At 39.3% G+C, this 25,974-nt stretch overlaps 1 protein-coding gene across 1 annotated transcript; it reads right to left on the bottom strand.

Annotated features, from left to right (window-relative positions):
* Window positions 1-15,235: 15,235 nt before the first annotated feature.
* Window positions 15,236-25,758, bottom strand: Ddias (DNA damage induced apoptosis suppressor). Its single transcript, XM_048360878.1, has 4 exons — window positions 25,499-25,758; window positions 20,713-20,874; window positions 18,876-18,993; window positions 15,236-17,912 (listed from the first exon to the last, which is right to left on the bottom strand). The coding sequence occupies exons 1-4, from the start codon at window positions 25,672-25,674 to the stop codon at window positions 15,360-15,362; spliced, it is 3,009 nt and encodes a 1,002-aa protein (XP_048216835.1). The 5' UTR covers window positions 25,675-25,758; the 3' UTR covers window positions 15,236-15,359.
* Between the last annotated feature and the right edge of the window lie 216 nt (window positions 25,759-25,974).

Below are 25,974 nucleotides of genomic sequence, written 5' to 3'. Positions count from 1 at the left end.
CTGCACTTAATATCATAAATACTTAGAGATCACATCTCCATTAGCTCTTAGGAGTTTCCTTCCTTTTTCTTCCTAATGTGTTTTCTTTTCATTTTTGTTTTAATTATAGCTGGTTATTTTCTTTCTTCAACCATAGCCTTGAGAGGTGTGTCTTAATGTAACCATAAAAATACTTTGGAGACTTAACTACAGGCAAAGCACTAAAAAATACATTTGCATTTCATCCTTTTGAAAAAAAAAAAGTTCCATTCCACATAATTAGTAGTTAACACCATTTGAAGATAAAGGAAGTGTGTCTTTTCTTTTGGGACTTTGTTTTTGTGACATGAGCTTATCTGTTTTTCAGAAGTAGACTGCCTTCCCTTATGTTGTCCACACCGATCATTTCATCACATTAAGAGATTGTCTCCCAAGACCACTAGTTAGTAATAATGTTAGCATATGGGAGATGACACTTCCTTTCCTAAAACCATCAGGTGGGAATATCACCATACATCCTGGGGGCCATACTTTGAATTTTAAAACAAATTGAGGCATTCAGGACCAGCCTAGTAAAGGAATTTTTTAAAAAGTAAGGCATTTGAAAAATACTTGATGGATTTTGTGAGATTTATTCTGGAAGAACTGAATATAATTAGTGCATCACAGTGGATGGTTTGTAATTACAAGATGTGGAACCAGACTCACTGAATAGAGGCCAGAGGACCACAGGTTTGGACTCTGGGTAGGGACAAACGGTTCACTATGAAGGGCCTACCTAAGGCAATGGCTCTGTGATGCAGAAGATAAAAACTGAGCAAAGATGATCTGGATAGGGGATTGAACTAGATAACTTGAAATTCTGTATTTAAATACTTCGCCTGTGAAAACACATTCAACTTAGTATCTTTACCCACACAGCAGTATTTTTTTAGAGATTTTAGAAAACTTGAATGGCATTGGATGGCTTTCCTTGAGCTGAGGCCAAATTGCTTTGTGCAGAAAGTAACAAACCATAGGTCTTTGATTTGAGGTTTCAATTGATCCTAACTTTGAATAATTATAAGCAATATTTGATAATCAAAGCTAATGAACCAAATTATTTCACTTGCAAAAGAACTTGTATCCATGCTAGGCTGATGGATGACTCTTCATGGGTCTTTGGAAATAAGTCATTGGCCTTACATCAGTGTGGGGACAAATATTTTTTTTCATTTGAGTGAAACTTTGCCTCCTCTGAATACGGGATCTGAGCACAGGCTAGTCAGTTCTCCATTCGCCTTCCTGAAGTGCGCGAGTCAAAGTTTTACCGGCCCACTGACTTCAAGCAGAAACAGACATTCTGTGCTCTAGGTCTTGAAGAAATCTGTGGTAGGTGGTCTCTTGGAGATACACAGAAGGGAGACACTAGTTTAGGCCCGAGAAGCCCCAGAAAAAGTTACCTGTGACTTCAGGCGAACCACACTATCTGGAGCCTAGGTTTTCTTCCATAGGAGGCAGACCCGTCAGGAGTATTGTGAAAATTAGATAACTTGAAGCTGCAGTGCTCAGTGAACAGCACTCAAATATTAGTTATTTTCTCCCTGGTAAAGAGACTTGGCCTCAAAGACAGGAGTCTGTGCTCGCAAGCCACTTGGGAGGCTACGGTGGGAGGACTGCTTTGAAACTGGCTAAGAGCACAAGATCTGAAATGGCTAACAGAACAAAGCAAGCTGTTGCCTTTAAGAAGGGAATTCCGTTTCTGGAAAGGAAATCACTTCTTGGACTTGCTTTTAGACATGACTGTCACCAGTTGGTTTCCTTACATAGTTCTTGAAAGACATTGTCTCCACCACTCCTCTCTCAATGGTAATTCCAGGGTTACAAACTCCTAATTTCAGGAAACTCAGTCCTAGAGCTGAAATACCTCACAATGCAGTCGGGACCTCTTTCTTCTCGATCTCATTCTCCATGGGAAGAAAAATGGGCTCATCCGTATCTTTTGAAGGAGCCATACGTGGCATTTATTCTGTTTCTCTTCTGGCTAATATTTAAGGTGAATGTCAGAATAGGTATTTACTAATCCTTAGCTTCTTATCGGAGTCGCATTGAGATCATAAGCTTACTGTTGTTTACCTCTTCAATTACACATGTATTATTCTTTGGTTATAATCGATAGCAATGCTTAATAATTGGATGCTTCAGTATTGAAGACCGAATCTGGTTGTATGGCTCTTTTATTTCAATCTCTTGGTAAAAATGGAATAACAGAACCCAGTTCTGCAGGCTACTTTTAGAATTTATTTTCATATGTGGACTGTGCACATTATATTTGTGCACTGTGTTCTAAAATAAAAATTGGAGTGCCAAATACCTAATAAAACAAAAAATCGTTTACAGAATAACAAAATAAATCGGTCTATTAGAATACTTTACCAGGTGGTTGAACAGTACACAGTTTCTTGTTTAAGGCTTACACAGTGATGCATGGATCAAACAACAGTAGTAAACATGACAAGCCCTCTGGAAAACCAAGCTGCTAAACAATGGCTTCTGAAATGTAACCATTAGGATAAAGATTCTCTCATTCTACACAAAGCAAGATATTAGTGGAATTTTCTCATAGGCTATTTGATAAAGAATGTCAATTGATTTACCAATATTTAAAAAAAACTTTTTTCTTATTTCTGTAACGTCATTTGGGGCTTTCATGACATGTTGTAGGACATTTCAAATGACTGGCATGCTGGCTTTAATTTTTACTCATTGACATCTTCTACACATACCAGATGGGTGGAAATCCTTTGATGATATGAAAAGAAGCTCCACAAACCTGGTTGAACTAGTGCATGAATAAAACCACTGTTTTCAGGGGGGAAAAAACACAAAAATCTGCTCAAAATTTAAACTAGTAAGAACCTAAGAAAAAAGTTTTGGTTAAAAAGAAGTGTGCCATGTATACATACATATATACATATATATGTGTATATATATTATTGCACACATTTTAATGCATGACTTTTAGTATAGGGATGAAATAAAATGCAGAATATATAATTCTTGGATGTTAGCGGCTAATTAAATATTTAGCGAGGCTGCTTTATAACAAATTAGAAAATCCTTGCTTTCTCTCCTTTTCCTAGCTCTCCTTTAAAATGAGTGTCTAACATACACAGTTTCAGCAAACAGGTGGACCATTGAGTTCTATGAGCTCAATTTTTACTATTTGGCTATTGGTTTATGCATAAGATCTCAGAAAAATCCATATACATTTTATATATATAACCTAATGGTCAGCCTCCATATAAACACAGTACTTAATTTTACATGTTGATGTGCAAATGTTAGAATGTATGCTTTGTCTATGTATTATTTTTACTTAACAAAAAGCCCTTCGGAAATATAAAACACCGATAACCTGTGTACATTAGCTTGAAAACACTCTGTTGAACCATTCTGTGATTAATGGAAAATTCAACATAAAAATATGGACTGAAAGGGAACAGGAACTTGAAAAAAGTATTTTAAAACAAAATTATATACCTCTTTTTAAATAAGATGTAATTCATACACCATGGAAAGTCACCAGTTTAAAGTGTAAAATGCACTGTTTTATTTTACTATGGTCACCTCTTGTGTAATGTCACTACTAACTTCAGATCATTTCGGTACTCCTTCCTCCCCAGTGTTGGTGACGACTCATCTGCTTTCTGTCTCTCTAGGTTTGCCTATTCTGGACATTTCATGTAAATATAATCCTCTAATAGGTGGCCCTTGCACCTGGCTTCTCATGCTTTGTGTTTTTGAGACTCATCTGTATTGCAGTATGAATCCTAATATGGTTCATGACTAAGTCATTTTCTATTGTATGTACATACCACATTTTATTTCCCCAGTCATGAGCTAATAGGCATTTGGGTTGTTTCTACCTTTAGGGTAAGAAATGCTGCTATGAACAATTATGTAAATTTCTTTGTGTGTGTGAGCAAATGTTTCCACATTTCTCCTAAAAGCAATGAACCTAACAGATCCAGTCATTTGAATTTATTCAAATAGAGCCTCTTAAGACCTACTTGGAAAATGCAAGGTCTGATCTTAGTTAAACAGATCAATTAGGAGACCCCTGAGTTGTTGTTAATTCTCTAATACATACAAAAGAATTTTTCTGAGTCTGCCATTTAGATAGGATAATTTCATGAAAGCTCTGCAGGCTTGTACAAATTGCACTGTTATCAGAGAATTTCTCAAGTCCTCTGCAGTCTTTGAAAGGACAGCTGTAAGTCATGCTGGAGAGAACTAATCTTTTGGGATTCAACAAAGGAACATTTTTAAACGTACATTTTCTTTTGTATGTTGACTATCTTTTAAAGTTTGGAAAAAGGTAATCAAATCACCAAACCACCTGACTGTTCACTGTAGCTTGTTTTTATTATTAAGAAATAATTCATACTAAGAGCAAAAGTAAAAAGAATGTATTTTGTGTGCCAAGAATGAATGTATTTAAAGAAACCTTTTTATTTGTAACAATTTTCTAAAAAGCTAATAGAAATTGCTTTCCCATGTACTTGTATGTAAATAAACATTTCCTGTTGCCCACATTTGCAACTGGCTACTCTAATGGGCTAACCGTGGGCATTCAGCGTCTTGCACCATGTTTTCCTCCTCTCTGAAGTAGATCACCTTTAAGGCCTTTAATGACCTTTACTGAGACTAATTCTACTATATTGTGTGCTAATTTTAGTGATGAGAGAGATGCTTTATCCTATGACAAATCAGAAGGAGTATTACACTAGGAACCAAGAATATAAACTGTAATCCCAGTTCTGACACTAAGAGCCAAACTAAAAAAAAAAAACACAAAAAAACCCTGCAATTTATATGGAAGCTCAAAATAACCCAATCTTGAGCATAAAGAGATGAGCTGGAGGCATCAAAATAACTAATTTCAAGACATATACGACAGAAGATGGGAGATGGCTCAAGGGCAGCACATCTGCTTAACAAGTATATGGCCCTGAGCCCAATCCTCAACACTGCCCAAACAGAAACAAACAAAGAGCACACCGTAGAGAACATACAGCCAAAAGAGTGTTACGCTGACATAAAAATAGGCCAGTGTACCAAGAGCTGTTGGCTCATGTCTAGTCCTAACTACTCAGGAGGCTGACATTTTAGGATTGTGGTTCAAAGCCAGCTTGGGCAGGAAAGTCCAGAAATGAACCCACACACCTACAACCATCTGGTTGGCGAAAGTGCTAAAATGCAATGGAGAAAAGCTATCCTTTCTCTAATGTATATATTTTTTTGTTTTGTTTTGAAACCCCACCAAACATGCAGAAGACTGAAATGATTTTTGTAGAGATCATTTCAGCCCAACAACTGACCAAAAAAAGCACATCAAGGGGTGTAGCTAGGTGGTATAACACGTGCTTAAGATACACAGGGCCCTGGATTCAATAGTCAACACCAAAGCAAAGAGATGGTGCATTACATTTACGTTCTGATTCTGCACATGATCTGGCATTTAAGAATTTTCTTGTTCAAATTCGAACTACATGACATGTTTCTATAGGCCAAAGCATGTCATATATTGGCAATTTCATATGTGCTAGTATGGCAAGTTGTTGGAGGAAAAACCTTGATTCTTTTTTTTTTTTGGCCAGTCCTGGGCCTTGGACTCAGGGCCTAAGCACTGTCCCTGGCTTCTTCCCGCTCAAGGCTAGCACTCCGCCACTTGAGCCACAGCGCCGCTTCTGGCCGTTTTCTGTATATGTGGTGCTGGGGAATCGAACCTAGGGCCTCGGTATCCGAGGCAGGCACTCTTGCCACTAGGCTATATCCCCAGCCCAAACCTTGATTCTTAATTTTTTCATTTTGCTTCATTTTTCATACAGATTAATTCACCTAGGAATTGGTTTTCATTAGGTGAATGGGACAAATTGCAAACTTGCATCAAATTTTTGAAAGCTCATCTATATATTCCTTATTATAGATGACTGGAAGATAGGTATAAATATAATTTGTTCCCTGAAGATCTAAATATTTAGGTTTTTGTGTTTCTCATCTCAGTATTGTAATGCTCCAAGTATATACTTCTTTGGCAAATAGGAGAATAGTGTTATGAAAAACAGGAGGATCATTATTGTCTGTTGATTCAATTCTTTCTGGTCTGCTAACTGACTGGCAGACTGTAGCTGATCTATGCTATTTACATACTGCTGAGTACACCTGCAGCAGAGAGATGAAACCTGGAGCTATATTTAAACCATAACCTCATGGGTTTTGGCCAGGTGCTCACATTTGAATATTTCCAAAACTGTAGTACAATTAAGGAACTGAAACATTCTATTTCCATTACTTGCAAGAAACCACATTACTATCTTAACACCTTAAAATGATTACAGTAAAACATCATGAGAACACTTGAGTGTAGAGTCATAAGCAATGGCTTTCTGAATAGATCTCCAAGTACTCAGGAAATAAGAACAAAACCTGACAGCTGGGCCGGGCACTGGTGGCTCATGTCTGTAATCCTAGCTCTTAGAAGGCTGAGATCTGAGGATTGCAGTTCAAAACCAGCCTGAGCTGGAAAGCCATGAGATGGTTATCTCCAATAAACTCCAAATAACTTGGAAGTAGCTCAAGTGGTAGAGTGCTAGCCTTGACCAAAATAAGCTCAGGGACAGTTCCCAGGCCCTGAGTTCAAGCCCCAGGACTGGCATTAAAAAAACAACAACACCTGACAGATGCATTGGTGTTAAATTACAAACCTTTTGCACCGCAAAAGAGAGAGCAGAATAAAAAGATAACCCACAGAATGGGGGGGGGGGGACCTTTGCAAGCCATTCATTGGATTAGTGATTCATACCAAAATATCTAAAAGCTAAAAATATTAAATACCAAAAATAGTTAATCTAATAAATGTGAAAATGAACTGAGTAGGCAGGTTTCAAAAGAAGTACAAAAGGGAAACATAGATAGAAATATTCAGCATCCCTGCTCCTAAGAACATGCAAATGAAGATAACAGTGGGATTACATCACCCCCTAATCCGAATGGCTATCATGAAGAAAACGAACTCGCCGCGGAGGATGGGGAGGTTGGTGTGAGCAGGAGCCCTTCTACACTGTTGACGGAGTGCACATTAGGATGGGCCCTAGGAAAAGCTTTACAGCGGTTTACCAAAAGCTTAAAATCAGAACTATTTGGTGATCCTGTTATAGCACTCTTGAGAATGCATCTGAAGGAATACAAATCAACGTACAGTAGGGACACCTGCGCAACCGTTTTGTAATAACAACACTATATATAATAGTCAAGCTATGGATTCAGCTTACATGGCCCCAAACTGAGGAACAGATAAAGAAAATATAGCCCATCTATAACAATGGAGCGTTACATAGCCATAAATAAGAGCAAAGTTGTGGCTGGGCCGCGGGTGGCTCGTGCATGTAATTCTAGCTGCTCAGGAGGTGGAGAGCTGAAGACCAAGGTTTGAAGCCAACACCGGGCAGGAAAATCCATGAGGCTCTTATCTCCAATTAACCACCAGAAACTACACGTGGCTCTGTGGTTCAAAGTGACAGAGCACCAGCACTGAGCAAAAACACTCAGTGATAGCACCCAGGTCCTGAGTTCAAACCCCACAACCAAGAAAACAAAACAAAACAAAAAACCCTGGCGATTATCATATTGAATGGGATAAACCTGGCTCAGAAGATAAAATCACATGCTTTCTCTCCTACGTGGGATCTAGATCCAAAATAACACAAGATTACAAAAGGTGGACTGTTGTTGGTAGTAGTGGGGACAAATGGAAGAGGGGAGAGGATAAAGAGGGGGTAATGGGGGGGAAGAACAACCAAAATACATTATGTACATGTCTAATAATAGCAGAATGAAGTCTATTGAAAACAAAACAGTAGCAGGGAGGGAAAGAGGAGATACAGACTGAAGGAGGGGGTTGAATGTGGTCAAAGTACATTGGGTTTGATCTCCAACTAAAAAGAAAAAAACAAAAAAGAAAGAGAAGAGGGCATGTGTCCTTTCCTCCCATGAGGCGTGTCGAGGTGGGCAGCTTGGGGGAATTCCGGGCTCTCACAGTGATGCCAGGGCTTTGCTTGTCTCTATTCTACTTTGAAGCGTTACGGAACACGTTTTACTATCCAAGGCCATTTGGGTATTTATAACATCATCTGAAGGCCACACAAAATGATCAGCGCAGCCAGCTGGGCAGCTGGCGTAAATGAGAAGCATAGGGGAAACATACCCGTCTGTCCTGGGATTTACCAAATGAGTTTGTGGACCTTTTCCCCCCATCAGCCTCAGTGTTCCCCACCCTGGTCAGGACAGCGAGAGCCCTACCTACTGAGTGCGTGACTTAATACCAGTGTAGCAGCGAGAAAGAAGAGCCTGATTCTTTCGTTTTAAGACTTCTTAGCAGTTCCGTGCAACATTTCCACTTATATTTCTCTTGACAGAACTGGGGGTGAGGTAGGAGGAGGCTGGAAAATAAAGTTGCTTTAGTGGGAAATATTATTTCCAGAATAAAATAAACTTTTGTTTTCGATGAAGAAGAAAACAGAACGTATATTTATATTAGAGTAGGTAGTTAGCAACCTTTGCCTTTTTATGGGAAGAGCATGGCTTTACAAACAAGACTGAATTCTAACTTTATCTTATACCAACTGTGACTATCAACAAGTTATTTTACCTCTGTGCATCAGTTTTTCTTCTCTAAAATGGAGCTAATACTACCTACTACAGTGTTGTTCTGAGAATTACTTGAAATACTACAGGCAAAATGCCATAGTGTTTGGAATATAAAAGACACAGAATGAATAATAACTAATACTACATATATAAAATAAATTAGGGGATAGGAATGTGGCTTAGTTGTAGAGTGCTTGTCTAGTGTGTGTGAAACCCTGGGTTCGATTCCTTAGTACCACATAAACAGAAAAAGATGGAAGTGGTAATTTGGCTCAAGTGGTAGAATGCTAGCTAGCCTTGAGCAAAAGAAGCTCAGGGACAGCACCCAGATCCTGAGTTCAAGTCCCAGGACTAGTAAAACAAAAACAAAAAAAATAGATTAAATCATCTAGTAAGCTATTGAGTCTATAGTATTTAGTTAGATAACCAGGCCGACTGGTTAATCAGGCTTCTTTATAGATTCAGTATCATTCAGCATGTCCACGTGCCCCTGTGTTAAGAAAGATAAACCTCAAGATTAAGATCAAAGCGTTATAGCATATTGTTCATGGCACTGGCTACAGTTAATCACGTACTTTCAGTTTTTTCAAAGTAATGTTTGCTCAAATGTTTTCAGTCAATCTTCCCTCATCTGTGCCAGCCAGACTGAAATCCCTGAGAAAGATAATCTTCTTAGGGTTTAACGAAATACAGCCATTTTGCCAAATACACACAGCTTGTGCTCATGTTTTCCAAGGGGGGAAATTTTTCTTAAGCCACTTCTGGTTTGTGCAGCTTTATTTTAGTTTGCTTAGATAGTATCCATCTTCACAATGTTTTTGATTGACTTGTACTTAACTGGAGTCATAATCAACAGCAAACACCTATTGTACCTGGATGTGAGTACAATTATATTTGCCAACCTGGCCAAGAGCCCTTTGCAGTAAGTGAATACAAAATGAAAGGCTGCTCGTAAGTCCTGGGTTTCATGATGTCATGACTTACCATTTCCTTCTCAAAGCAGCCAAGGAATGCATGAACACCTGCCTCTTGGCTGAGCGGGCGCCTCTAGCCAGTCGGCAGAAAACGCCTCAGCTTGGGAAGACGGGCAGGCCAAAAGCTCATGCATTTCAGCTCAGCACCTAGAGGGAACTACAAGACTGTTCCTACTAGAGGGAAAACCACAGCGAGGTAATTCATTCCTTCCCACGAGAGACAAATTTTCTCTCGTTACATTACACATCACTTCAGGTTGAAAGGCGAGTGTGTCATCAGAGAAAAACGATTGCAGAATATGTAATCTATGTTTGATCTTAAATGAGTCAGGTAGCTACAGCCATGAGGCAGCCAAAAGGAACAAGGCATTTCACAGAGACACGGCCACCCTGAGAAGCGGGGGTGTGTGCAGAGCCTCCTCTTTCGTGTAGGACAGGAGAGTATACCCAGCCTGCCCCGCCGTAGTGATAGGACCTTGACCTTCAGTCAATTACTGGAATATCACACGGGGGTCTCTCTCAACCTGATTATTTAAGAGATGAATGACGAAATACCCGACATGTCGCAGAGAGATATTTGTCATGTCAGTGCCCTGAAGTCTTTTCTTAAAACGAATTTGCAAACCTATTTAATATAAATGAAAATACAGAAAACATAGTTTGAGAACTATTGTGAGATTGAAATCAAGAAATAAGTTTGTCCAGTCACTTCAGAATCTCTTCTCAAGTAAAGGCTACTTTGACTTTAAGACACGTATAATTTGGAATGTTTGATAAGAGATCTTCCGTTAATCTACTTATAAGATTCTTGTAAGGAAATAAAATTCAGATTGAAAAGAAAGAACCATGCCTGGCTTCAACTTTCTTGTCAGTGTAAAAGAACAAACTAGAACTCAATATCTGTTAAAAAAAAAAAAGGTAGTCAATATCATTCCAATTATCAGAATATATTAGCTAAGCATAAAGTTACATGAGAACATAAGTTTTTTTTTTTCTTTTGCCAGTCCTAGGCCGTGAACTCAGGGCCTGAGCACTGTCCCTGGCTTCTTTTTTGCTCAAGGCTAGCACTCTTCCACTTGAGCCACAGCGCCCCTTCTGGCCATTTTCTGTATATGTGGTGCTGAGGAATCGAACCCAGGGCCTCATGTATACGAGGCAAGCACTCTTGCCACTAGGCCATATTCCCAGCCCCGAGAACATAAGTTTTAATGAGAAATCATTTTTTTTAAATTAAATTTAATTAAATTTAAATTAAATTTTAAAACCTCCTCTGAATTAAATTACCTCATGCTGAATTCCAAATAAATTTTATGGGACCTCATGTATAGATAAAACACACTAGACAGTGAGTCCAACAACTTAAAGGAAAAATTGCAACTAAACATATGTTCTTCCTTGCTTCTTTTATCGGTGTGTATTAATTTTACAAAGGTGTACAAGTTGCACACTATTAATCTTCTCTACATCTAAATAATCCTTCTACTTTCCCATTGTTCCAACCTCAGGTTTCCACAGTGCCTACCTTCCTACTCAGTGCCAAGCACACGGAAAACATCTGAATTCAAAGCAAAAAGGTGTTGCCAACCTTTGTTCAACATGTTGTAATAAGAAAGAAGGCAGAATGGGTAACAGAATTTTGGATTAAGAAGGTAAGGTTAGAGCTGGGCACTTGTGGCTCATGCCTATAATCCTAGCGATTCAGGAAGCTGAGATCCAAGACTGCAGTTCCAAGCCAGCCAGGCAGGGCAGAAAAGTCCCCGTGGAAGTCTTAGCTCCAATTAGCCACTCAAAAACTGGAAGTGGAGCTGTGTGGTTCAGAGTGGTAGAGTGCTAACCTTGAGCAAAAGAGCTCAGGGACAGTGCCCAGGCCCCGAGTTCAAGCTCCATGACCAACAAAAGGAAAAGACGTAAGGTTAAGGCGAGGATATACCTTAGTGGAAAAGTACCTTACCTATAGCATGCCCAGCTCGGGGTTTTGTACCAGGAAAAGAAAAAGTGGCTCAGCCCGGTGTGGTGTCAACATGCCAGCCACGCCCAGGACTCAGGAGGTGCAGGGAGGATTTTAATTTCTAGGCCATCCTGAGCTTCTTATCTATAGATCTTGTCTCAAAACAAAGCAAGAGATTTTCTTACTAACATTCCCCTTACACAAGTATTAATGTGATCTTTAACACCCATGTTTCCTTACCTATGAATGAGGCTTAGGTCAACGTTGTTTTGCCACATTGGAATCACCTAGACAGTTTTAAAGAAATATCAATATACGAGATCTATCCTACGAAATTCTGATCAACTTGGTCTGCAATAGAACCTGTGTTGTTATGTATTACTGTGTTTAGTTTTGTTTCTGGTCCTAGGGATGGAGCCTAGGAGTTTAAGCATTTAGTGTTCAAATACTGAGGTATACTTCCTGTCCCACTGGTTAAAAAACATCTCCGTGGGATTTGAATGGTTAAGAGCCATCAGTTTAGATTATTTCCAAGATGCTCTGTAGTTCTAAATTGTTAAAAGTGATTTCTGATATTTAGAAGTTAACCATTGCATGGGGGAGATTTTAACATCTCTTTTAGTAACTGATAGTGTAGGGAAAAATCAGTAGAGATATAGATAATTTGAACAATGACTATTGTACCTATTTGCACTCATTTGAAGTACTCTAGACAGAATAAGTATCATTCTCAAAGAGATAATCAGAAAAAGTCCCTCATGTTTTGGGAATCAAATACAAATAATTCATGGATTAAAGAAAGCAGAATGAAGTTGTAAAAATACTTTCAATTGAATGAAGACAAAAAACAAGTTTGGTGTCTGGATTCTACAGATATGATAGACATTTTGAATTATGTAGTTATGCGTAGTAACTATAGGTAAATGGATACAATTTAGTCATAAAGGAGGCAATAACGCATAATGAGGATGATAAGAAATCACCTCCAAGACCTGTTAAGGTCTCCATACTTGAGTGTCTTGTTTTGGAGTGAAGTCCTCAAGATTAAAAAAAAAAAAAAAAGAATCTCATCTGCTTCCTGAGACCAAGGAAAACCATACTTGGACTCCCGGAGAGCCAGGTTGCCACAAATGTCTTAGACCTTTTCTAAGCCTTCCTTTTGTAGCTGGGACAGTGCAGTTGCAGTTTCCCCCATGTGAGGCAATCCCTAAACCTCTATGCGGTTGGTATGTACCACATGTGCCTAAAAGCTCTGAGATTTGTGCCTAGGATCCTCACTGCCTAAAGCATTATGTCTTTCAATATGGTCAAAGTTTAGGATTGCTAGAACGGTGTTGACACATTTCCGGTGACTTTCACATTAGACACAAGGTGCTTTGAGGATACCAGAACAGAAATTCACTATTGATCCTTAGGACTGAGTTATACGGGGGCCTGTTTATGGGTTCTCTTTGCTCTATGAGAATGGTAACATCTCTTTACCTTGTCTGCCTCCCCAAACTACAATCAGGGAAGTCATCCTCCTTTTGCCTGCGGATTCTACATCGCCTGTCAGATGACGTGCACCTTCTCTGAGGTGGTGGGTCCCCTGCTCAATGTCCTCGCATTGTGCTTTATAGGTCTGGGCTTAAGCCAAACTGACAGGATAGATCTTCCTTGCACAACTGAAACCACTTGTCTTGCTCCACCCATGGCTTTTTTTTTTTTTTTTTGCTGTCCTTCCTGGGTGTGGCCAACATCTGGAGATCAGTGTCTAAGGAAGTCTGCCTTATTAGCTGCTTTGTTACATGCAGTTTTGACCAAGCAGTCCAAATAGAAAGAGAATCAAAAGTGCAAAACTAAAGATGTTCAATTCTCACACGTGCACTAAGCGGCTCACTTGGCACAGAGAAGCTCCCAGGCAAGCCCCCCATCATCGCTCACTGTGCTCAAACTGTGTGATCTGCTGCTTCCCTGTCCTTAATTTTGTTAAAAACATGTCTCCAAAAAGCATGTGGTGTCTAAAAAGGCAAAAGTTACGGTCATTCCCCTAAGCCAAAAGGGCATACTGTGTAATTAATATTGGCGCTAAAGTAAAAAACTTAAATTTGTTGAAAGGCAGCCTTATGGGGAAAATAAATCAAGCACCCACATTACAGTACTGAACTGTGCGCACCTGAGCACTTGCGGTTTTGCAGCAGTAGTATCCCTGGAATCATACACTTATGGTACCAAGAGTCTATTGTATCGTAGCTTAAGAAATTTGAGAGGATAGGGTTGGCCTACATGTTCAATGTTGTGCTACATAAGTCTAAATATCATTATGGATGATGTAATAAGCATTATAGAAATGGTGTAAGGAAAATGCAGTGACAAAATTTATGCAGTCCTTGGGCTGGGAATATGGCCTAGTGGTAAAGAGATTGCCTTGCATACACGAAGCCTGGATTTGATTCTTCAGCACCACATGAAGTGTCGCTGTGGCTCAATTAATAGAGTGCTAGCCTTGGGCAAAAAGAAGCCAGGACAGTGCTCAGGCCCTGCGTTTCAAGCTCCAGGATTGGCAAAACAAAAACAAATAACTTATGCAGTCCAATTACCAATAGGTTCTGAAAAACCACAGCGCTGTGAATACTAGCAGCGTTGCTAGCTACCCTTATTGCAGTGAGAGATGTACCACCTCCCACAATGGCTCATGTAAAGGCTTGATCCCCACTGCAAGGTTTGGAGATGAACTTTTTGAAGCAACTGGATCATGAGGGTTATAGCTTAATCAATGGATTAGTCCACTGATGGCCTTGGGAGGCGATAGAAAGTAGGAGGGAGAGTCTAGTGGAGGAAGTGGGTCACTGAGGCTATGCCTTTGAAGGATGTAACTCATCCCAGACTCCTGCCTCTCTAATTTCCTTGGTGCTTCCTGGATGCCATGAGGTAAACTGCTTTCCTTTGCTACAATGTTTTGCCTTGCCATAGGCATAAAAGCAATGGAGCAACCTGACTATTGACTGACCCTTTTAAAACAGTGAGCAAGCCTCTTCCCTTAAAGTTGTTTTGTGAGATATTCTGTCTTTGGTGAAAAATTAACACAAGAACAGAGTATTTCCCAAGATGATGCTTGCTCATCAAGAGGCCTTGCATATACAATCTGGGCAATAAACACGTATATTTATACCATTCTACCTCACATGGATTTGGGATTTGGGGGGGGGGGGGAGTGCTGGTTTTAGGGCTTGAACTTGAACTCAGGGCCTGGGTATTGTCCCTGAGCTTCTCTGCTCAAGGCTAGTGCTCTACCACTTGAACCACAGATCCACTTCTGGGTTGTTTTTTTTTTTAAAGTTTATTGGAGGTAAGTCTCAAAGACTTTCTTGCCTGCACTAGCTTTGAACCAAGATCCTCAGATTTTAGGCTCCTTAGTAGCTGGGATTACAGGCATGAGCCCCTTCAGTGACTGGCTGTAACACATTTTTTAACAAATATTTTAGAGAAGGGTACTGCAGAAACATTTGACCTATAGAGAGTCTGATTACAAAAAGAGCAAATTCTAGGAGAAACTAGAAGCTATGAAAGTGTTCCGAAAAGGTTTTATTTCTATATGTACTTGTGATTTTCAAGCTATAGTCAACAGTAAATGATAAAGTGCAGAGGAAACAATGTGTTTACGTTTTTAAAGGATCAGTATTACCCCATAAGTTTCTCTTTACTTCTCCCAAGAGGTCAAAATGTAAGTAATTACCTCCTATGCCACTGGAGGCAAAAAGTTCCCAAACATTGTGTTCAATGACTTTTTATGAAAACAACTCAGGGGACCAGGTACTCTCAGCCATGAAAGGTGGGCAGTTTTCTGAAAATGGAAGGCGACATCTGACTTCTGAAAAAGAACCAAGTCCAAGAACTGACTCTTTGGAATTCCAGACTGACCTCTTAGAGTTATATTTAGGAGTTTTCTGTTTTGCATCTGTTGCTTTAGTCCTATTCTTAAGTTCCTTCTTCACTGAACACATCTCAGCTCTTTGTTTGACATGTTTCCATTTCTTCCTTGGTAACTCGTTTTGGTCAGAGGGATTATTGGCATGGCGGCACCTCCTCAGAGCCACGTCTTGGAAACCAAGCATGTCAGAAAGTAACGCTTTTTGTGTGGTAGGAGGCACCCATTCACCACTATCAGTCTCAAGGTACTCAGGGACTGGAGAGTGACTGAAATCCTCTGGAGGTGTAATACCAGACATAATGTGACTTCTGGATTTCTGGGTAGGTGTTTTAAACTTTTTTGGACAGCCTGGAATTATTTGCTGCTTGTCATTTTCAGGAGGAACCTTTATTTTTTTATAGTTAGCATCAAAGTTGCAGTAAAATGCAGTTAAATTTCTGAAAGTTCCATTTATCCCATGGATTCTTGTTCGGTGGAATCCTGCAACCGGTGTTGACTGCGAACAAGGAACAAAGTCTTGGCTATCTTCAACATCATTGTCTGAATCTGACTGCAAGTGTGGTGGAGGCGAGCACGTTCCTGGATACCTAGAGGCCGGCGGCCTTTGCACGAAGACTGTTTGTGAAGACTGGCTGGAGTTTGCAGAAAGTGATCTTGGTAAAAAGTCAGACTCTGCAGGATAATTTCCACCCAGAGATGTTTCCCACGGTAACAAAGCATCCTGTGGTCTCTCTGTAATTTCTGTTGTAGCATCCATATTCTTGGCAATATTATCAAAGAGATCGGCAGAGGCATCGTAGCTACCGTTCAGATCAGCAGAAGAGCTTTGTGTGACGGTCGTATCAGTATGTACACAAGGCATTTCTTTCAATGTATTTGTACTTCTCTTTGGACTACTACAAAGAGTTTCTAAAGGATATGTAAGTCTTTTGCAGACTGTAAAACTGTCACCTTGGTTGTCTGACCACCTGTAATACTGCTTCTTTTCTAATTCGCAAAGACCAGAAACTTCATTGTACTTCTTGGGACGCAATGCAGCCAACCTTTCATTCCTTTCTAAGTGTGATTCTTCACATCCATTGAGGTATCCGGCACTGATGTAGGAATGGTCACTCTCTGAAGTACGGGGCCTGAGAGAAACTTCATCCCTATGTGACAGAATCCTGAAAGACTTTTTAAGAATAACTGTTGTTTCTAAATCTTGTGAAGGTGGAGACTGAGCTGATAGGTAAGTCTTTGATAGAAAATATTTTGAAATATCGCTTTCATTACTGTTTAAAGAAACAGGGTCTGCTGTGTTATGTTGGTATAAATCTTTTTGAATACTAGCACTTGGTGCACAGTTGGAAAAGTGGTTGTCTTTGTTGGAGCTTTTTTTGACATTTGTGTCTAATGATGAAGACACAGGTGGTGTTGCTCCGGTAGGAATCTGCAAAGTCACAGACGATCCACTGTGGTCTGCATAACACTTATGGGTGCTGCCTACTACAGCACGCTTCCTGCTTTTGGCATCTGTCGAGGTTACAGTAATCTCACTTTCGATAACAGCCAGAAACTTGTTCAGGCTTTCCGACAATGGCAGGTCATCCCAGATCATGGAATCACAGTCCTGACAGTAGCCAGCTGTCTCCTCAGGCCTGGGTGATGAAGGTGGACAGCATGTCGATTTCTTGCGAAGGCTGCTGGTGGTATCTACATCAAAATGCTGGTGATGTGGCTGATCGTATGGGGAATGACTACTTTTAAACTGTACTGCACTGAGGAAGGATTCTGTATTACTTGGCTCAAGGTACTCTTGGATGGGGGGTAAAGTAGAGTCCGTAACTCCAATGTTGGGATAACCCCTGTGAACTGCATTCGGTGGGTCAGCTTTCAAGTCAAGTTCCTCGCTCATCTTTCCTGCTGTGTTGTTTTTATCCATATGGGAAACAAAGCTCCATGAACCCTGGATGGGATCATGGCCGCTGTGGGCCCCGGCGATCTCTGCAAAGGAGGTACACTTGCTATTTTGGGGAAGCGTCCCAATGGCCATGCTTTGTTCCGAAATGGAAAATTCACCATTTTCTGCTAGTTGTGAGACAAAGGAAGTGAGTTCAAGTGATGGCTGCCAGAATCTTGAAAAATTATTACTGTTATGGGACTCCAAAAGATAGGAAGTGCTGTCAGAGCCAGGTATGCTGCTGAGAGCACTACTGGAGTGATTTACAGCAAGTAAGTGGCCTTTGGGTTCGTTTAAATGGGAAGTCTGCAAAAGACGCTGGAAGTAGTCGATCACAGTGAAGCCCGAAACACGGGTGTCTGGCTGAACAAGCTGGCTCGCTACCAGTGCTTGGACTTCTCTTCTGTGGTCATGGCACTGCTGTAGGAAGTTACCAGAACCCAAACCATGTCCACATTGCTTTTCAAAATTCTACAAAAGAGTAGGAATTTAAATGAGAATAACGTCTTCCTTTGATTCAAATTGAGAAACAAGGATTTAAAAGGTTTAACAAACTATAACCATAATGCTTCTAATTTCCTTTAGTGTTTTAAGCAAAATAGCATATGTAAAAGAATGCAAACCTTGGAATAAAGAGACATCTTCAAGTCCTACTTCCAGCACTTTGGGCGCTGGGCAGGTTATTTAACCATTTTGAGCTTTTGTATTTCTCATTTAGAAAATGAAGACTGTTTAACAACAATAAAATCAAACAGTTCTCAGTAAACAGCAGTGTTAAATGGCAACTACCCCTGTATTTGAGAGACAAGAAAACCACCGAAAAGCAAACCTAAGATTCAAGACAAGTAAAGCTCTAAAACTTTTTCATCCTCTTGACTTTCTCATAATATTCAGTGTGGATTGCTTTATTCTTTTTTTAACCTCGATTTTTACAATGGATATCTCCATTTCCCCCTGCAGTTGAAACTATTACTCCTTGAGATTCAGTACAGTCTGTACATAACTCTTCCTATGGGCCCTTTTATAATTAAGACCATGACAAGACCCGTCAACTTAGTCTCTTCTTAATATTTTTATCAATACTCAAGGATATTTAGTCTGTAATGTTTCTCCCCTTTTCTTTTCACACTTTATTGAATTAAAAGCTAGAGAGCCAGTACTTTGAAGAAAATTTTAGAGAGAGAACTACAAACCAAACAACACTTTTCTGGATTTATAAAAAATTTGTATTTTTAAAGTTCTGAAAACATTTGGCCTGGGTTTCTTGACTTTTTAACAGTAAGTTAAGATAGATCGCCCATAGGATATTTTTAGAGTTTAAAGTACTTCTGTACACATTCAAATTTATACGAAACCTTAAAATGACTTTGGAAATTCAAGTTATTTCATTACAAGCACACTAACAATGCAAAAAAGAAAGCTAGTCTTAATTACCATCACTCCAAAAACAAAGCTTTGTCCAAGAAAGCATGTTTCAACTGCTTCAGTTAACAGGTTCTGAGTTGTATCATTATCCAGTATCTTTGGAACTGTACTAAGGTGTTGCATATACCTTGGAAAGAAAATAAAAATAGTGAAAAGGGAAGCTTTGAAATTTTCGTTATAATAAAAGTAAGAAAACAAACTTAGTTTGAAAAATGCAGCATGAATCTTCCGAGTTACATACAGAGGAAAATGATTTTTTAGCCAGGTGCTGGTTGCTCACGCTTGTAATCCTAGCTACTCAGGAGGCTGAGATCTGAGGATTGTGGTTTGAAGCCAGCCCAGGGCTGGGAATGTGGCTTAGTGGTACATTGTTTGCCTAGCAGTATGTATGAAGCCCTGGGTTCGACTCCTTAGGACCACAGAAACAGAAAAAGCCACATGTGGTACTGTGGCTCAAGTGGTATAGAGTGCTAGTTTTGAGCAAAAAGAAGCTCTGGGACACTGCGTAGGCCTGAATTCCCGGTCTAGGACCGAAACGTATATACATACGCATGATTTTATAAGCTATGCATTTTGTGTTCATAGTTCCTCAGAGCACAGAAAGACAAAAAAATTACAAGTCCACCAAAACGAATTCAATCAAGTGTGAATGAGACAGATGATGCCTCAGGTTCACAATTACACCAGAAAAAAAATTAAAGCAGCATAGTTAATGGTCTTCCTTCTTTTCTGGCATCTCTGTATCCCTTCCTTCAAATCAGTTTGCCCTCAGTCACAAAGACACGAACATAGATTTTTATCTGCTAAGTGATGAGGGAAGAAGGCAGAAGATAAAGGGGAGAAAAAGTTTAGTTACTTATGCAGATTCTTACATTGTCAGGATGCCTGGACTGCTTTATTAGGTCAAACTGTGTGGATAAAATGTAAGTGAAAGAAATGACATAATTTTGACTTCTGATATGCAAATACTCCCTCAAGAAACTAACTTTCCGTGGGGACCATAGCACTTATAAATATTAACTTCATTTTAAATACTTCTTCAGTTCATAATGATCTCATACCTAGCTAATCAGGAGACTGAATTCTGAGGATCACAGTTCAAAGCTAACCCAGGCACACAAATCTAAGTGATTATTTCCAATTGACCAGCAAAAAAAAAAAAAAAAGGAACTAGAGGCATGGCTCAAGTGGTAGAGTACCAGCTACAAGAGCCAAGTTAAAGTGTAAGGCCTTGCGTTCAAGCTCCTGGTATGTACACACACACACACACACACACACACACACACACACACACGGCACATTGACTTTACCTTGTTAGTTAAATTTCTCTAAGTTGAAGTTTTGTAATACTTCCTGAATAACAGAAGCCTGGTGTAAGAGCAACATGGCATGCATCAGAAGATAAACATAGTTTCCTTTCCAATTATCTTTTTTTTTTTTTTCAGTACTAGGTATGAATTTAAGATTTCATTCTAGCTAGAATGGGACTCTTACCACTTGAACCATGCCCCAAGCCCTTTTTGCTTTAGCTGTTTTTCAAATAGGGTTTTTATGCTTGGATCCTCCAATGTAGATATTCCTCATAGCAGGTATAGCATTACCACATTCAGTCTTTGTGGTTGACACGGTGGGTCTCATGATCTTTTTTTCAGGAATGGCCCTGATGTTAGCTTCTCAGGTAGCTAAGATTACAAGTATGAGCCACCAGGCAGGGCTCACTTGATTATCTTTTAAGGGAATTAATGACCCTGGATAAAAAAGATTATCTTACTGAATTCACATTCTATTCACAATTCACAATTCTATTGATATAGTAGGGGAAAAAGAATGTTTTAAATATTCTTACCTGTGCAAAGCAGTGGCAGTAAGACCAAAAAAGGTATCTAAGCAGCTCCCAAATACAGTGATGACAAACAATTTGTTTGATTCTGCAACTTTCAAAGAAAGTTTGTATCTGTAACTGGCATTTTCAGCTTCACCAGTAGAGCCACATTTTGGGCAGTTAAACCTAGAAAAGTGGGGAGAAGAAAGCGGTGATCATTAAGATTCTTTTTCATTTGATGAAAAGTTGAGTCCCAAGCCCCAGCACTGGCAAGAAGAAAAAAGAAAAGAAAGAATATTTTTTACACAAATACTTTTGGTAACATTCTTCTTAAATTATGACCAATACCTTTGGAATTTCTCCATTCATAACATCTGACCGTTGATTCAAATTATTCATACTGAATTGATAGGAAGCTAATGGGCTGGGGTGTGGCTTTAGTAGAGGACCTGCCTAGCAAGTGTGAAGTCCTAAGTTCAAACCCAAGTACTGAAAAAACAGTATGTGCCAAGTGTAAGTTTGTCATGTATTGTAATTATTGCCATTTTTTCATTATTTGCAGTAACACAGACTCAACTGTGGGTGTCAAGCTCACTTAAGCTATGATCGCAGCCATTTTTTTTTTCCCTGAGCATTTCTCCAGCACTACAGGAGCTGGCCTTGAACTCACGATCCTCTTGCCTCTTGGAATATAGTCATGGGCCACTACACCCCACTTGACCCTTCTACTTTTGGCCTTGTGCATGCTAGGCAAGTGCTCTACCACTGAGTTACATCCATTTCCTCTCTTTCTAGTTCTTAATACCTTATAATTCTGATTTCCATTTTTAGGTTCCTTATCTAGCAAGCTGCTTAAAACATATTATGGCAGTCACTAATACTAAAACTTTGTTTTTTCACATTGCTAATAATCTGACCTAAAACAGAATGTCAAAGACAAACAGAAAGCAATGTTAAAAACAGATGTATAAATTTCCTTAAATTGATTTGAGATTGCTGCCAGCTACCCCACTAGAGGGAGTAGCTCTCAAAATGACTGTTTTCAATAAGGCCTTCATGTAAGATGTTACTGGTACACCATCATAAGCCTGTGTTGTTTACGTCTGTTTTGCCATACTGTGGATAAAGCTTTACCAATTCCTTCATAGACATTCATAGAATGAAGTGACTCACTTCCTTTTAGGGGATACAGCCACTTCTCATTAGTACTCAGCTTGAATGAAATTAAGTGCTCTAAGTATGTATTAGAATAAAAGTTGAGTGTTCCAACATATATTAGAATTTTTAAAGGTTATGTGTAATTATGTCTAATATAAAATTTTTAGAAATCTTAGAACAATATGCGTTGTAATATAGTGTGTGGTAATACAGAAATGTTTTCAACACACTTTGTCACATTCTCTATTTACCACATTTACAAATGAGATCGGTCTGAAGTTTTGCCCAAGGAGACAAAATTAGTAAATTCTATGAACCAAATCGAAGGCTCTGTATTCCTAAACCACAAGTTCCTAAATGATAACTATGAGAACAATACGGTTAATAAGTAGCTATTTTGCAAACAGGGTACTGAAAACCCAACTAAATGCACACATATACTATACACATTTATTAGTAAAGCTCACATGTACACTAAAGACATTTATTTATATAGTCTGTTCATCCCTTTGGGAATGAAGATGGATTGAAATAAACATTAGTATGGTGGAATGAAGATTAGTCTCTCTTAAACTTTAATGGAATTACAAATTACCTATGAATACTGTTAAAGTTCTTATTCAGAAAGTTTGGGACTAGGCCCAGACTTCTGAATTTCTATTAAGCTCTCAGTTGTAGTGAGATGACCTAAAAGTTCGATAGCTCACATTGTTGATAAGCAACCCATTCAAATCATGTACAGACCAAAGCCATCTGTGTGTGTGTGCATGTGTGCATGCACACGCGAGTGTGTTTGCGGTGGGACTTGAACTCGGGGCCTAGGTGCTGTCCTTGAGCTTCTTTTGCTCAAGGCTAGTGTACAAAGCCATCTTCAACAAACTAGAAAAGACATTTATCTCTGTAATTAATCAGCTAAAAAACGTGGTAGAGTGCCAGCCAAGAAAACTTGTAGTGCCAACCTAGCACCAACCTCTTCTAAAACACAAAATACTTGCTATGGCTGTCCTTAATAAGGATTTGGAGTTCAAATAAAGCTCTCTTTCTCGCCACTGTCCCCCATTTTAGCCAATGTAACAAGTTTCATTATTATATTTACATACATGCATACTTGCTAGGCAGGCATTTTACCACAGAGTCACACAGCAAAATCTGTTTTTTTTTTTTTTTTTGGCCAGTCCTGGGCTTGAACTCAGGGCTTGAACTTCTTTTGCTCAAGGCTAGCACTCCAACCACTTGAGCCACAGCACCACTTTTGGCTTTTTGTTTATGTGGTACTGAGGAATTGAACCCAGGGCTTCATGCATGTTAGGCGGGCACTCTACCACTAAGCCACATTCCCAGCCCCAAAGTCTTTTTTTTTTTGGCTGGGAGGATTATTAAGGTTTAGATTCTGGGCTGTGTACTTGCTATTCAGGTGCTAGTCACTTAAGCTATACCTCCAACCATCATAAATGTTATATATTGGCATGATGCTTCAACCTAAGTTTTTGTTAAACATTATCCTTAACAACGTGAAAAGAATCCCAGAGTTAAAGTGTTATACCTACAATATTACATATAAATTACTAACTCTATATCACACAAGTATTCTAAGCATGTTGTGTATAGTAATTTACTTGATCCTTTACAACAACCCTATGAGTCAGGTAATATTACTTTCTCCACTTATGGCTTAATGCTACAAAGCTGTGAGAGGCAGAGCTAGGATCTGAATCTAGGCAATCTGACTCCACAGACTAATGCTTTTAATCTTCACAATAGACTGCATGGATGAAGTATGTTTATAAAATATTTTTAATAAAAATGACTATCATTTGGAAATTCTAACATGTTACGGTACTATACCAAGAGATTTCTGTGTGTTTTCTTTGTAATTATTCCATATTGTAGGTAGTACTATTCATTTTACAAATGAATGATTAGACGCTCAGAAGTTAAATACAATTAGTAAGTATCAGAGCTTATCTGCAACTTGTGGTTTCTGAAGCTTGAAACTGAACAATTATACTGCATTACTTCTAAGAATAGATTCTAGTAGGATAAATAGCCCATGATTTTCAGTCATTTCCAATGATGGGCAGGAACACAAAAATGTGTGAACCTAACACAGTCGAGATGTTATCAAGCTGTCACTTATTCATTTATTTAGCAAACATTTGTTAAACATTTTCTATGAATCAAGCCCTAGGCCGGACGCCAAAGATTAAATGATGGATAACACAAAGTCTTCTTTCTCTCAGAGCTTATGAATAAGAACTTGAGTGGATTAATACAGGAACAGTGAGAACCACTTGGAGGATGACTAGATGTGAGACAGAAATGCTAATCCCTCTTCCACTCACATTTAGTCATTTTGCGGGGGACGGGACAGTACTGGGGCTTGAACTTAGGGTTTCGCTCTACTGCTTGGCTTTTTGCTCAGCTAGTGCTCTACCTCTTGAGCCTTTCTTTCCTCCACTTCTGGCTTTTTGCTGGTTAATGAGGTAGGAGACACAGACTTTTCTGCCTAGGTTGGCTTTGAACTTTGATTCTCAGATCTCAGCCTCCTGAGTAGCTGGGATGACAGCACAAACCACCAGTGCCCAGCTTGACAATCAGTTCTAAGTAGACAAAAAGGCCAGTTAGGAGTAGCTGGCTCATCACTCTTATATACCGTTAGGTACTTAGACATGTTTATCCTATCTCCAGAGAGAAAATGGTGGTAAGGAACTCCAGACCTAACCCCTTCTTCTCTCTCAAGATCAGAGACAGAGCCTAAGCTCTCGGCTATACATGGCCTTTCACTCAACACCCTAACAAAGAATCATGTGTCAAATCGCTCCTGAAAGAGATTAATACATGCTGAGTATCCTGAATCTAAAATCTGAAATTCAAAATGCTTCCAATTCTGAAATGTTTTGGAACATCTTGATTTTGTATTTTTAGATTTGGAATACTCAACCAGGAAAGTGTATGGAAATATTTGTAAATTCGGGAAAATTCTGAAATCCAAGAACACTTCTGGTCTCGAGCATTTCAGATAATGCACCCTTAACATCAATAACGTAGTTCCTGCTCTTAAGGAGTTGACTTCACTGACAGTAAAACATATTTGAGGATCATGCAAAAATGAAGAAGAAAAACATCTTTACTTCCAGAGATATAGTATAAAAGTGGGCTAGGAGCCAGGTGCCAGCGGCTCACGCCTGTCATCCTAGCTACTCAGGAGGCTGAGATCTGAGGATCATGGTTTGAAATGAGGCTTATCTCCAATAAACTACTTAGAAAAAGCTGGAAGTAGTGCTGTGGCTCAAGTGGTAGAGTGCTAGCCTTGAACACAAAAAGGCTCAGGGACAGTGCCCAGGCTCTGAGTTCAGGTTGCAGGAGTGGCCAAAAAAAAAAAAAGTGGGCTATGACTTCACATCAAGACTGGGATTTGGTCTCTTGAGTAATTTTTTTCTCTGAGGTAGGTATTGGGCAAAGTGTTGGCAGTAACCTGAAACTCCCCTCTAGAAAGTGGATTACTGGCCAATTCTATTCTGGGATTTACAGAAGAACTGAGAACCCTGAGAGAAGCCTGTATGGGTACAGGGATTTTAGTCCTCAGTTGCCCTTGAGCCCCGGGAAGTCTGTAGTGAATACTTTTCTTTATTCTCCCAGTGTTTACTTTTACCTTTTGGAGACCAGGATTATCCGAGAGTAGCACTTCTGACATGATGGATATACAAAACTTGAATTCTGGAGATCAAGTACTGAGGCAAGAAGAAATTTTCTTCTTCTATTCATGTGTTTATACTGTGACCTACAACACAAAATAACCATGAGAATGAACAGTAAATTTCTAATCATAGTTGCATTTCTATTCTAAGGAAAACCACTAAAAACAACTTCAGCTAAGTTTCTTTTGTTGTACTTCCAAAGTGAAGGTAGCAATTGTCTGAAGGGCAACAAGTGTAATTGGAAAACTAAACTTTTCCTGCTTAACTGAAAATTCAGTTAAAAAAGAGTGGCTCAAGCAAATACTAATTCTGAGCAAATGCTCCATTACAGTATTTTAGTAACAATATCACATCCTTTACACCTTTTCAGGAGGATGTTACATTAATCTGATTTCTCCCTCCCCCAGAATTACCTATGTTCTCCAAGGCT

This window comes from Perognathus longimembris, chromosome 13 (genome assembly GCF_023159225.1).
Source record: "Perognathus longimembris pacificus isolate PPM17 chromosome 13, ASM2315922v1, whole genome shotgun sequence".
Classification (NCBI taxonomy): domain Eukaryota; kingdom Metazoa; phylum Chordata; class Mammalia; order Rodentia; family Heteromyidae; genus Perognathus; species Perognathus longimembris.
Note: the sequence above shows the minus strand (reverse complement) of the source record. Positions and strands in the feature narration are given on the sequence as shown.

Coding starts and splice junctions, on each gene's coding strand:
- Ddias (XM_048360878.1), bottom strand. CDS start 25,674: ATGATTAGAAATTTACTGTTCATTCTCATGGTTATTTTGTGTTGTAGG. Junction 20,875..25,498: donor ATAATCCTGGTCTCCAAAAG/GTAAAAGTAAAC, acceptor CCACTTTTCTAG/GTTTAACTGCCCAAAATGTG. Junction 17,913..18,875: donor GCTTTGTTTTTGGAGTGATG/GTAATTAAGACT, acceptor ACTCTTTTGTAG/AATTTTGAAAAGCAATGTGG.